The sequence below is a fragment of the Rhinopithecus bieti genome, unplaced genomic scaffold (genome assembly GCF_001698545.2).
Source record: "Rhinopithecus bieti isolate Rb0 unplaced genomic scaffold, ASM169854v2 scaffold_22436, whole genome shotgun sequence".
In the NCBI taxonomy this organism is placed as follows: domain Eukaryota; kingdom Metazoa; phylum Chordata; class Mammalia; order Primates; family Cercopithecidae; genus Rhinopithecus; species Rhinopithecus bieti.
Genome location: NW_016810644.1, coordinates 221,100 through 235,086, shown reverse-complemented (window position 1 = coordinate 235,086; position 13,987 = coordinate 221,100). Strand labels below are relative to the sequence as shown.

Here is a 13,987-nt window from a genome sequence, read left to right as displayed (position 1 = left end):
TATATATATATATAATTTTACTGTAGTCAAATAAGTCCTTATCATTTGAAAATCAGTTACTCTGTTGGTTCACATTCAAATTATTATTTAGTTCATAACTTCCATAATACATAGTGCATTGATCTTGCAGAAAATAGAGAACATTGGCAAATGAATCTGAAATTTCAAAACATTTATTGAACAGAAATACAAACATAAGCCCCAAAGAAAACAACATGACAAACTTTAAGTAAAATGTAATTTTCCCCTAATTAATATAACTGCTTTCTGTTCATGGTTTGCAGAATGATGGATCTTTCCTTTCTATCCCTTTGTACCTATGTGTATCTAGCAGAAAGGTTCTTAGTTCTGGCTATGGGCGCACAGAAACTTCCTATAGATGATTATGTTCAAATGTTTATTTACTTTCCCCAGAATAAATTGGGGCACTGGCACTGTCTGGGTGGATCACAGGACAGATACTCAGGAAGCTCGGATCATCTTGAGTTTCAAGTTTATGAGAAAAAAATGGACGCAGTGGCTCGCTAACAGGAATTTTGTTGAATGTGTAAATATGGCACCCATCACTAACATTGTAAAAGGAAATGGACCTCATACCTACATCCAGAAAAATCCCCACTCTGCGCAATTGGGGACTCACCCAGAGAGGAGTCAAAGGCATAGTGCTGGCGGCAAAGACCTTTCCTTTTCTGCAACCCACAGTCCAGAAGCCAAGTTCTGAAGAGAGTACAACGTTTCCCTGTCGATTCACAGATTCCTCGCACACGCCCACATCCCACACTTTGCTGGTGCCCACGTCCACCTCCCAGTAATGGCGGCCGGAAGTGAAGCGAGGGACGCCCAGGACGCACAGTGCGGAGTCGAACCTCTCAGCTTGCTCCTTCCTGTTCTGTCTGAAATTCCCACACCGGACACGCCTCAGGTCTTCAGAAATGATGAGATAGTTGTTGACTGTGTCCACATCCAAGGTCATATCCACTGTGGAAATAAGAACCAGTAGTTCAGCAAAGACACACACTAAAGGCTCCCTCCATCCCTTTACTGCAAACACCTAAATATATTATTAACTTTTACTTCTTTTATTCTACTTTCCCAAATCAAAGTTTTCCCGTCTAGCCACCTGATGAGGTCAAGTTTTATGTACAGAAAGTTCGAATATAATAATTGTAACAAGTCCACCTTATTCATAGTAGAAATTCCTTTCGAATTAAGTTAGTGGATAATTTGATAAGCATTTTTTTTCATTTAGCACATAAGATACATGAAGAAAGACAGTAGCTTGCTCTCCAAAGTATTGTACAAATTTGCACAGATTCCACGAAAACCTATACACAAAGGCGAGAACTGTTGTTTGTGCAGCATAGAATATTTAGATGCCAGATTTCTGCTAATGCTCATATTTTAAAAAACGGTTGAAAGCTGTTTTTCCAGTTCCTTTTATGGGCTATAGCACGTCATATAGATTCCTTACCTTGAAACTTCCTCATCTTTGGGTTCATTGTTAGAATAGATTTCAGCTTGGGCTCTAGTTCCTTGATGATGGAAACCAGCGCCCTCAGCTTGTACTTGGGCTTGATGTCATTCTTCTGAGACACCACAGAGCAGAGGCAGCACAGTAAACCTTCCCCATCGGGCTCCTTCTGGAGTGCATTGAGGCATTGGAGGCAGCAGACATATCCGCATTTCAGCTGCACGGGTTCTTCAAGATCTTTTAAACAGACAGGACATCTAATGATTTGTTTGAAGTGTTCAGCCATGGCAAATGTCTATAGAAACAAACTAGGCATGGTATTAGAATTTCTGTGAGCCAATAGTGAACAGCCAGTAGTACTTGGGACCTTTTTTATCTTTACACGCATAGAGATGGCTTTACACGCATAGAGATGGCTTTGCACGATATTTACAATCACCACTGCTAGTGACGAAGACGTAACATAAACACAAATATAAATGATTTGGTGCGCTGAACTTCTAATATTTGTAATACCCATTGGAATAAAGGGCATGATTCACTGAAAGACTTTGAATTGACGTAGTGAAGCGGTCTACACCTGAGCTTTTTGATATGGTGGCCACCAGCCACATGTGATTAGTGAGGACCTGATTTTGTGGCTTATCTGAATGGAGTTGTGGTGTGAGTAAAATACTCTTATTTTTGAGACATAGTAAGAATAAGAGAATGTAAACTATCCCCCTGAGAACATTGAAAATTGATTACATGTTGAAAGGATTGTATTTATGAGATAAAGTTTGTTAGACTTGTTTCATTATGCTTTATTTGACTACTAGGAAATAAATGTATAATTACCTGTGTGGGTTATCATTCTGTTGGACAGCTCTGGACCACATTTGAAAATTCTCTACTTTCCCAGCTGTCCAACCTGGATGTCACTTTAAGAAAACACTATAGCATGACATCACATCCAGAGCACAAGACACAAGCATTAATAAATAAGTTTTACTAGGTAAGAGTGAAAATATTCTGCATAGCAAAAAACAAAGCAATGAAAGCAGCAAAATGTCAAGGCCACCTGCAGAATGGGAGAAATTATCTGCTACCATATGGATAAAAATAAATTAGTATCTAAAATACGTAAGGAACTTATTTAAGGCAATAGCCAAAAAATTCCAATATTTAAATGGGCCACAGACCTGAATTGACATTTCTCTGAAGAACAGATACAGATTGCTAACAGGTCCTTAGAGTGTGCTCAACTTCAGTAATCATCAGATACATGAAAACAAAAACTGAGACAGGAATTCTGGGCAGTCACAGGAGAAACAGGTATCAATTACTAATTTCACATAACAGCAAGAAAGGAGCTGTTAAATTAGCTATAAGGACAAGGAGGAGCTTTGGTCTTAACAAACAGGATGGAGCTAAGCAGGCTGAGATGGGCTGGGTCCAACATGGTGTTTGATTTGACTCAAGCCCTACCCCAGATCTAATTATCTGCTCATTACCACACTAAATCACTCACCCACCAGCTCCAGGATAGGTCTGAGCATGCTGACATTTAGTATGAAAATGGGTGGCACCCCAATTCTAAGAAATCTCTGCCTTTTCCCTAGAAAGTCTCCTGTTTATTCCATCCCCTACTTAGAAGACCTCATAAAAATAGAAAGCCCAAACGCTGTTGGGCTCGACTCATTCTCAGGAGCACACCCTCCTGCACTTCTCTCCTAACTGTGTACCTTTGCTCTGGAATAGAGCTTCTTGCCTTTCACTTCATCCTGACTAGTCCCTGAATTTGTTCTACGGACACCATTAAGAATCTGGAAACAGGCTGGCATCTCTGTGGCATCCAGAGATCCTCCTGAGCCCTCCAGCAACAAAACCGTGATGAGATACTACCTCCCCTTGCTAGGATGGCTATGATCAAAAAGACAAAATGTAAGTGTTGGTAAGGAAGTGGAGAAAGGGGAACCCTTGTACACTGTTGGTGGGAGAGAAAATTGGTACAACCACTACAGAAAATAGTAGGGAGGTTTCTGAAAACATTAAGAATAGAACTATGTTCCAGCAACCCTACTTCTGTGTTTATACATGAAAGAAATGAGGTCAGCATGTCAAAGAGATATCTGCACTCTTAGGTTCTCTGCAGCATTATTCACAATAGCCATGGAAATAACCTCAGAGTCTGTGGGAGAAAAAAGGATAAAGAAATGGTGATATATACAATGAATTATTCCACCATAAAAAAGAAGGAAATCCTGGTATTTGCACCAATGCAGATGAAGGCTGAGGGCATTATGGGAAGTGAAATAAGTGAGGCTGAGGGAAGTAAATACTGTATGATCTCAGTTACGTGGAATCAGAATTGACTGATCTCATGGAATCAGAAAATAAGAGTAGAATGGTGGTTGCCACGGGTTGTGGGAAGGGCAGAATAGGAAAACAATACGAACTCCATAGGAACATTGAATAAGCCAGTGGCTCCACCTCCATTCACCATTTCATAAAATCTGTCAAATTCTGACGAAATTCAAAGAAATGAAGATTATCATTTCTCTAGTCTTGGTATCAAAAATCTAAGTCTTATCTACTGCTGCCAGGGAAGGGGTCCTAGTGTCCCCAAAACATACCGTGTGTATGTTACATAGTTAGCATCACACCACACTTGTGGAATCAAGAGATGACTGCATTCCCTCAGAATCTCATATCTGCCCTTTGGAAAAATGAATTCTATAAGATTGAACTCACTTCTTCTTCCCAAGCTTCTCCCTCTGCTTCCAGTGGCTTCTGCGGACAGCTCAGATGCAGAGTGAGAGCTCACTGCTATGGGCTTTTATAGGAGAGGGTCTCTCCACCCACCTTAGCCACACCCTCCCCCTCCAGCGTAAGCCAATCGGATTTTGATTTAATTCTGGCATCAGTGAGATTGTTACTATTGGTATAGAGTTTTTACCAGAAAGGGAGAAGATTGTATTTTAGAGTTATTTTTTAACTAATAAGGAAAAATATTGCCATATAATCATTTTAGTTCAGATCTTGAATGTTATGCCTATTGATGGTAAGACTTGGAATTAAGATTAATTGAAATTTTAAAATTGGGGTGATATTTAAAATCTTTTAAATAAATGGTGCTACTTTCAGTTTTTCATTATAAATGTAAAATCTTTTCACGTTTCCGCTGAAAGAGTGAGTAAACCTATTCAGAAGCTGTTACTAATAGCACATTCCAGAGATCACACTCATTTCTCAAAAGTTTTTCTCCATAATGTGAAGATTCTAATTAAGACAGTTAATGAAGAAAGCCCGAGACTGTTTCCCATCAGCCAGTGCAAGCCCCGTTTTTTCTTTTTTAGTTACAGCATCTAAAATAAAAGGTAAAAGATACTGTTATCTTACTACTTCCCATACGTCACAATATGTGTAAAACGAGATTCATTTCTTTTTTAAAAAGTGTTCAAAAATGGATTCCTTAAGTATTAAATGTAGCATGGGTGATCAGAGTTGATGGATAAGAATGCAAAATTGGGAGACTGGAGGTAGGGTGGAAAAGGATTTGATTACATCAAGATGATTACGTTAAGTGATCTTTAACGTAATCATCTCCGCAGCAATCATTCGAAGGTGATTGGTGCACACTCTGCTCATTTCACATTCAAGGCCAAGGCAGCTCTCAATTCCTTTTGTCTCACGCAGGCAAACTGAGAAACAGAAAACTATAAGTTGTGATGAATGTCTTATTTCAAATTCTTGCGCATGGCATTTCTTCATTGATTGCGAGCTGCAATAATCTGCCACGTGTATGTCTAGATATACACACACATATCATATTGTGGCAGGAGAACAGGGAACTGGGGTGATGGGGGTGGAGGGGTTCAGCGGGTGCAGCCAGCTTGTATAAGTAAAAGAAACAGCAGGTGCTGCCAGTTCCTACAAGCAGGAGGGCAGCAGGTGCAGCACACAGGCTACCTTCTCCCTCCCACGATAACAAGCCATTTCAGCCTCTGACTGACTTCAGGCTGAGTCTCCACTTTGGCCCCTGATTGCTCGCGGACCAATCCTTCACAGCCAACTGGAGGCCTGTAAATGGCACTGAGGGGTGTTGGCAGGTTCCTTTCGCTTGATAGAAACCCTAATGAGGGTGGTTCCTGAGCTGCTTGCTCAAACCCGCTCCTACTCTGTAAATTGTCTTCAATAAATCTGTGCCCACCCCGTGGCATTTTGTTCGATTCCTTGTCCAATACACCAGGAACCTGGACAACTCACATGTAGGGCCTTCTACTGGGTAGCGGTATCTATACATACACATACATATAGGAGATCATTATTTCTTCTTGCATAATTCTAATAATCTTTCTTTTACAAATCCTTTTAAAATATACTCACAATTTGGGGGCTAGCAATTCTCTGGCTTGTAATTTTATTGACTCTTGCTCACGCACCACTCTTCTCTCACATTTTTTCCTTTTATTTACTTTGAGCAAATCATGAGAGAAACATATATTGTCTTTGGGAAGACCAGATGGACTCAGTTGGGGAAACCAGCCAGCCCATTGGTGGATCAATTTACCTCTGGAATATTCCGCCAAAATATCCTTCAGCCTGGAATTACATTTACGCTCATGTCTTGGGTGAGGAATTCTTCCATGAAGAATTAGAGAATAGCAGCCAGGCGTGGTGGCTCACTCCTGTAATCCCAGCACTTTGGGAGGCTGAGGCTGGTGGATCACCTGAGGTCGGGAGTTCAAGACCAGCCTGACCAACATGGAGAAACCCCGTCCCTACTAAAAATACAAAAAATTAGCCGTGTGTGGTGGCTCATACCTGTAATCCCAGCTACTCGGGAGGCTGAGGTAGAAGAATCGCTTGAACCCGGGAGGCAGAGATTGCAGTGAGCCGAGATCGCGCCACTGCACTCCAGCCTGGGCAACAAGAGTGAAACTCTGTCTCCAAAAAAAAAAAAAAAAAAAAAAAAGAATTAGAGAATAGTATATTGGGATTCCCAGCACATTCATGGGGTTGAGCCCTGGAGGTCAAGGTTGTAGTGAGCTACAGTCATGCCAGTGCACTCCGGCCTGCGTAACAGAGCAAGACTCTGTCTCAAAAAAACAAAACAAAACAAACAAAAACCACAACAAAACGCTGCCCAATTTTTAAAATTTCATTCATTCCCAATTCCAAATGTTACCACCAACAGGCACAATATTTAAGATCCAATCTAGATGTTAATATGGCAAGATGTTGTCCATAATAATTAAAACAAAACAATCTCAGGATACAACCATCTCTTTTCTTTGTGGCAAAACCCCTATACCAACAGTAAAAATCTCACTTGTGCTGGAATTAACTCAAAATCTGACCCGATTAAAGAAGAGAGTCAGGGTGTGAATAAGACGCTCGGGGAGACCCTCTCCAATAAATGCCTTTGGAGGCAGATCTCGCTCCTAGTATAAGCTGTCTGTGAAAGCCAGAAGAGAACCTACTGGAGAAGAGGTGTGGAATTTACTTTTACTTTTCAAATGTCTACAAAAGGGCAGAAATGAGAGAGTAAGTTCTGGGAGTAATGTATTCATTCGACAAGTGTTGTCTAAGGTCAACTCTATGCACACGGTACGTACTTGTGGACACGGGGTCTCTGCCCCGGCGGCAGTAAGTAAAACTTAAAATGTCAATACACAGGATACAGAAATGACAATCTTTGTTTTCCTGAATAGAACAAGAATGCTGCTGACTTGACGGTGAAGAGCGTTTCAGGCACTGACTTACCCAACATCTCAGGTTCTGCAATGGGTTTATTTTTCCCATATGCTGTGGGTTTTGTTTTCCCATTTTCCACCTTTTTCCACCATTGGCAACCACCATTTGAATTCTACTCTATTTCCATGTGTTCAGTCTTTACAGATCCCTCATTGTTGGGGAACAGTCTCAACATCACCCATAGGGTATCTGAAGTCTGGTGGCGATAAAGGAATGAGAAGAGACTGGTTAAGATTTCATAAAGGTGGGAGCCAGAGGGCAACATGGAGACTGCAAAAGGCCCCGAGCTGTGATCTCCACACTATTTATTGAGTACAATCACTTAGATCTAAGAAGCAGATGTTCAGGGCGAAACAGTGAAAGGGAGGCGGTGGGTCATAGGTGTAATCCATAGCAATGGAGGTTTAAATGAATATCCTTTGTGCTCAAATAGCGTATCTTTAACTTATCCGAGAGTAGCTAGTGGGAGCGGGCTTAACTAGGAGACTGCAGGTCAGTTCACATTCCAGCGCTTCAAAGGAATGTCTTTCTCCTTGAACACAGCGTTTATAGATAAGACAGCAGGTCTCGCTCCGAGCCTGGGGACATCATGGCAATTAGGGAAATAATGGTTTTCCTCCTCAGAGCCCTCTTGTGGCTTTCCACAACGTATTGTCCCGTGTTTTTGTGGCCAGTTTATACAGGTACCCCACAAGCCCTTTTCCCACCCCAACGTGAGTGCGATCATACAGTATTTTTCTTGCTCTGTCTGATTTATTTCATTTAGCATGATGCCCTCAAGGTTCATCCATGTTGCAAATGACAGGATTTCCATTTTTATATGCCTCAATTTCTTTATCCCTCTGCCAACAGACATTTAGGTTGTTTCCATGTATTGGTTATTGTGAATACTGTTGCCATCAACGTGAGAGTGCAGATGTCTCTTTGACAAAATGATTTCATTTCCTTGGCATTTATACCCAGAAGTGGGGTTCCTGGGTCCTATGGTGATTCTATTTTTAATTTTTTGAGATTTCTACTCTTTTCTGTACTGGTTGTACCAACTTATTCCCAGCAACAGTCTCTGAGAATTGCCCTTTCTACACACCCTCACTAACTCTTCTGTCTTTTTTATCATGGCCATCCTAACAGATGTGAAGTGACATCTCACGGTGGATTTAATTTGCATTTCCCTGGTGATCAGTGAAGTTAAGCACTTTTCTGAGTACCTGTTGGCCATTTGTGTTGTTCAGAGCCATTTTGACTCAGGTTCTTTGCCCATTTTAAAGTTTAAATTTGCCCAATTGAAAGAAAGTTAGTTGTTTTTGTTTTGTTTTCTTTTCGCTGTTGAGTTGTATGAGTTCCTTATATATTTGGATATTAACATAATATCAGATACAGGTTTGGAAATATTTTCTTTCATTCTCTAGGTGCTCTTTCCATGCTGTTGCTTATCTCCTTGGCTGTGCAGAGGCATCTCAGTTTGAAACAGTCTAACTTATTTGTTTTTGCTTTCAGTGTGGTATCATGCTACAGGTTTCGTGCCGCATCTTGTTGGACAGCTGCGGGAGTGGAGAGTCTACAAATCCAGGCCAGAGACGTCCATCTGAAACATAACATGAACGACATACGTAATTATAAATGTATTTTCTAGTAGCCATGTAAGGAAAATGAAACGAGTCTAGTTAATTTTACTCACACAATGTCACCATTTCAACATGCAATCTAGTTTTAAAGGTTTTCAAAAGATAGGTTACATTTTATTTTCTCATTATGTCTTCAAAACTGAGTGGGCATTTTATGTTCTTAACACATTTTAATTCAAATAAGCCTCATTTCAGGTGCTCAGTAGCCACATGTGGCTGGTGGCTGTTACATTGGGCACCTCAGGTATAGACCCTTTCACCAATGCAAAGCCTCATGGAATCAAGTCCTTTATTCTAGCTGGTCTTTCTTTTCTTTTCCTTTTTCTTTTAAGACTTTGCTCTTGCTGCCCAGGTTGGAGTGCAATGGTGCGATCTCGACTCCCTGCAACCTCTGCCTCCCGGGTTCAAGTGATTCTCCTGCCTCAGCCAACCGAATAGCTGGGATTATAGGCCTGTGTCCCCATACCTGACTCATTTTGTATTTTTAGTAGAGATGGGGTTTCTCCCTGTTGGTCAGGCTGGTCTCGAACTCCCGACTTCAGGTGATCCAGCTGCTTTGGCCTCCCAAAGTGTTGAGATTATAGGCGTGAGCCACTGTGCCTGGCCTGTAGCTGGTCTTTCAAATATTAGAAGTTCATGAATGTAAGTCATTTATATCTGTACCAGCCTGGGCAACATAGCCAAACCATGTCTCTACAAAAATTAAAAAACACTACCCAGGCATGACGGTGCATGTCTGTAGTCCTAGCTACTTGGGAAGCTGAGGCAGGAGGATCGCTTGAGCCCAAGAGTTCAGGGTTACAGTGGGTTATGACCATGCCACTGCACTCCAGCATGGGTGACAGAGTGAGATCTTGTCATTAAAAGAAGAAAAAGAGACGAAGCAAAATAAGTATTGGAGAGAACTGGGGAAATGGAGACATTGTACCCTGTGAGGAAAAGGAGGCCGTTGTATTCTTTTGGTGGAAATGTAATTAGTGTAGCCTATTAGTGTAGTGTAATGTGTACAATTACATAATTAGTGTACACTAATGTAATTAGTGTAATTAGTGTATGGAAAACAGTATGGAGGCTTCTAAAAAAATTAAAAATGGAATTACCATATAACCCAGTGACTCCACTACTGAGAATATATCAAATGGAAATTAAACCAGTATGTTGAAGAGATGTCTCTTCATGTTTATTGCAACATTATTTGCAACAACTAAGATACAGAAACAGCCCAAGTGTTCATCAATAGATGAACGCATAAAGATTATGTGATATGTGTACACAATGGAATATTATCTTCAAAAAGGAGAAAATTCTGTCATTTACAACAACATGGGTGAATCTAGAGGACATTATACTACATGAAATAATCAGACGCAGAAAGACAAACACCACATGATCGCACTCATATGTGGAAAGCAAAACAAACAAATAAAAAGTTCATTTCATAGAACCAGAAAGTAGCTTGAGCTTCCCAGGGGGTAGAGTGAAGAGGAACATTGGGGAGGTGCTGGTAAAAGCAAACATCCCTGCAAGCATTTATCCTTTGTGTCACAAACAACCCGATGACACTCTTTACATTATTTTAAAATGTATAATTCAGTTATTATTGATGTTAGTAACCCTGTTGTGCTATCAAATAGCACATATCAAATAGGTCTTACTCATTTTTTTCTATTTTTTTTTTTTTTTGGTACCCACGATCTGTCCCCACCTTCCCCGAATTCCCCTATCTTTCCCATCCTCTGGTAACCATCCTTCTACTCTCTAGATCCATGAGTTCCATTGTTTCAATTTTTTAAATTGCTTTCTTGAAGCTTTCAGTGGAATCACTTCCTTCCTCAATTTTAAATAATTCTGGGGCTGGGCGTGGTGGCTCATGCTTGGAACCCCAGCAAGCTTGTAACCCTCAGCCTTTGGGAGGCTGAGGCGGACGGATCACAAGGTCAAGAGATCGAGACCATCGTGGACAATATGGTGAAACCCCGTCTCTATTAAAATACAAANGGTAACCATCCTTCTACTCTCTAGATCCATGAGTTCCATTGTTTCAATTTTTTAAATTGCTTTCTTGAAGCTTTCAGTGGAATCACTTCCTTCCTCAATTTTAAATAATTCTGGGGCTGGGCGTGGTGGCTCATGCTTGGAACCCCAGCAAGCTTGTAACCCTCAGCCTTTGGGAGGCTGAGGCGGACGGATCACAAGGTCAAGAGATCGAGACCATCGTGGACAATATGGTGAAACCCCGTCTCTATTAAAAATACAAAAATTAGCTGGGTGTGGTGGTTCACACCTGTAGTCCCAGCTACTGTAGAGGCTGAAGCAGGAGAATCGCTTGAACCCGGGAGGTGGAGGTTGCAGTGAGCTGAGATTGCACCACTGCACTCCAGCCTGGGTGACAGAGCCAGATTGTCTCAAAAAAAAAAAAAAAAAAAAAAAAAAATCTGATGTTATTGCTCTATATTCCCAATTTATGGGACTATTTTCAGAATATTCCTTCCTCTCTTTTCAGAAATGCTTCCTCTGAGTGCAAATTATCCAGAATAAAGAACGGAAGTCTTCCTCCAAGGACAGGCACAGAAGGGAGGGCTTCATATAGACAAATTAGAATACACCTGTGAAGGTTGCAGACATCAGGGATATCGGAATTTTGAGGTGGGGAAGATGGCTTCAAATGGGGGTGTTTTCCAGACTAAAAAGACATAGGGTCCAAAGTAGTCAGAATGGTTGAATTTTAGATTATGGGATGACAAGACTTCTGATGGAATTATGATGGTCATTATTTGGAAATACGACACAGCACTGAGAAACGTGCCCAGTTGGAAACATAGTAAAGAGCACCCATGACCTACCTTCAAGTTTTTATTCCACAGCTGATTATGACTTTGATTCTGAAGTTATATTAAAAAAAAACACACATAAAAAACTTTTAAAGTCAGCTCTTTGGCTACCCCATCAGGATCTTCACATAATTGCCAGAAACAGTCATTCCTCACCAGAAGTGGCTGGGGTGTTTTGCAGTAGGGATACAATGTTTTCCTCGTCGGTGAAGCCCCAGACTGTCATGTAGACGATTTCACTGATACTACAGATGCCGTAATACTGCCGTCTCAGGCCCGGGAACCCTGTCCCTGTAACTATCAACTTGGCTTTTCCTGACTGACGCTTCTCTACATAGCGTTTGTTGCCATGACCAGCCAGGTGAGTGCTTCCTTATGGTTAGGGCAAAAAAAAAAAAAAAAAAAAAAAAAAAAGAGAGGGGTTTCACAAAGGAGAGCTCCTAGATTTGGTCAAGCAATCACATTGGGCTGGACAGGGCTACCCTGCCCAGTTCTGAGCTACCCCACCCACGGCCTGGCTGGACTGGCAGGGGGCCATGTGCTGGGGAGTGGTCAGAATGGGGCCAGAATGTTCAGGTTCACGGCCAATCTCTGTGCCCTAAAAACGCTGACGTTGAGAGAAAGAAAGATGGGTTCTTCTTATAAACTAAGCCAAACGTGGGTGGTGAGAAGCACTGAGCTTCTCTCAGCTGTTAAAGAGGCATCTGCTTGTGACATTGGACGGGGCCCTGGGATTGGAAACCACTGGTGCTAACCATGTAAGCCTTGGGTTCTATGACACACGTGTTGGGACAGGGCATGGAGAACGTAGCCTTCCTAAGTAGGATGCTGAAAGACAGGTTCCTTCACACACAGAAGGCCCTTAAATTACTGAACTGAGAATGGGCCAGGAAAACCTTACCACAGTCCCAAGGGAAGGCAGCAGAGCTACTTTCTGGGCAAGGATCCAATTGGAAAAAATGTTAAAAGTAACTAACACCCGAAATCAATCCCATGAGTGTGCTGGGAATCCTAATATGCCATTCTCTAATTCTTAGCAGAAGAATTTCTCACCCAAGGCATAGGCATAAATGCAGTTCCATGAAACGGGGTATTTTGGGAGACTTTGCTCGAGGCAAATCATTCCACCGGGTTAGAGTTTTCCGCAATCGAGGTTCCTGCTGTTCCCAAGGAGAACATAAATCCTGCTCATGATTGGTTCAAAATAAATACATGAAAGAAACGTTAGGGATAAATGTCCCTTGAACAAGAGTCCACAGAGTTGACAAATTGGAGAATAACCCCTCCCAAAACTGTGAGGACATTTTAAAAGGATTTGTAAAAAGAAACTAATCAAAATAATGAGATATGAAATAAATATCTCATATATGCATGTGTTGTGTGTGTGTGTGTGAACACAAACATATGGCAGGTTGCTATAGCTCCCAATCAATAAGCAAATGTAATGTGCAAGGATTTGTAATAAAATATGGGTCACAACTTAGAGTCGTGTGTTTTTACATTTGCCTTATGAGACCAAAGGAATTGAGAGCTGGGAATGTGCCTTGGCTTAGGGTTCAAAATAAGAGTTTCTAGCAAACACCAGAAACGATTCCTGAGAAAATGATTAAACGAAAGACCAATTAATTTAAACACCTAAATGTAACCAAGTCCCCTTCCATACTACCCCCAATAAGCTAATTTTGCCTTCTCACTGGTCAAAGTCTGAGACTCATGTAATATCAGGAACATTTTTGTACATTTTTCAAAAGAGAAATGAATCTAATTTTACATATGTGGTGATGTATGCAAAGTAGTAAGATTATAACTCTATCTTTTACTTTAATGTTGGATAATCTCAGTAACAGAAAAAACAGGACTTTTATTCGCCGACTGATGGCCAGTCAACAGTTTTGGAGTTTTCATATCAGATTTCTAAATAAGAATTTTCACACTATGAAGAAAATTGCTTTGTGAAGGAGTGTGGTCTAGAAAGTGTGATTTTCATGAAGGTTTCTGAACAGGTTTAACTGACTTCCTTGATTGAAATGTGAGGAGATTTTGCTTGATGATTAAAAACTGACACTAGTCCCATACATTTTAGAAGAATAATGTTGCTCAATGTTAAAAATTCCAGTTGCTTCTTACCACCAACAGACATAATATTCAAGATCTAACCTAAAAGGATTATATGGCAGTATTTTGTTTGTATTAGTTAGGAAAAAATCTCAAGATACAATCATCTCCTTTCACTGTCAAGAAAATCTGATGCCAAAAGCATAAAAAGTTCTCCCTTATGCCAGAATTAAATCAAAGCTAACTGGATTAAAAAGGAGGGACAA

The 13,987-nt window shown here is 40.9% G+C and overlaps 1 protein-coding gene across 1 annotated transcript; it reads right to left on the bottom strand.

The window, feature by feature from the left end:
- Positions 1-397: 397 nt before the first annotated feature.
- Positions 398-1,757, bottom strand: LOC108542491 (ret finger protein-like 4A). The gene is made up of 2 exons (XM_017892517.1): positions 1,472-1,757; positions 398-978 (listed from the first exon to the last, which is right to left on the bottom strand). The coding sequence occupies exons 1-2, from the start codon at positions 1,755-1,757 to the stop codon at positions 398-400; spliced, it is 867 nt and encodes a 288-aa protein (XP_017748006.1).
- Between the last annotated feature and the right edge of the window lie 12,230 nt (positions 1,758-13,987).

What these genes read in the sequence shown, in the direction of transcription:
- LOC108542491 (XM_017892517.1), bottom strand. Translation starts at nt 1,757, where the DNA reads ATGGCTGAACACTTCAAACAAATCATTAGATGTCCTGTCTGTTTAAAA. An exon ending in AAAGATGAGGAAGTTTCAAG is followed by an intron (nt 979 to 1,471) that starts GTAAGGAATCTA and finishes TTATTTCCACAG; the next exon opens with TGGATATGACCTTGGATGTG.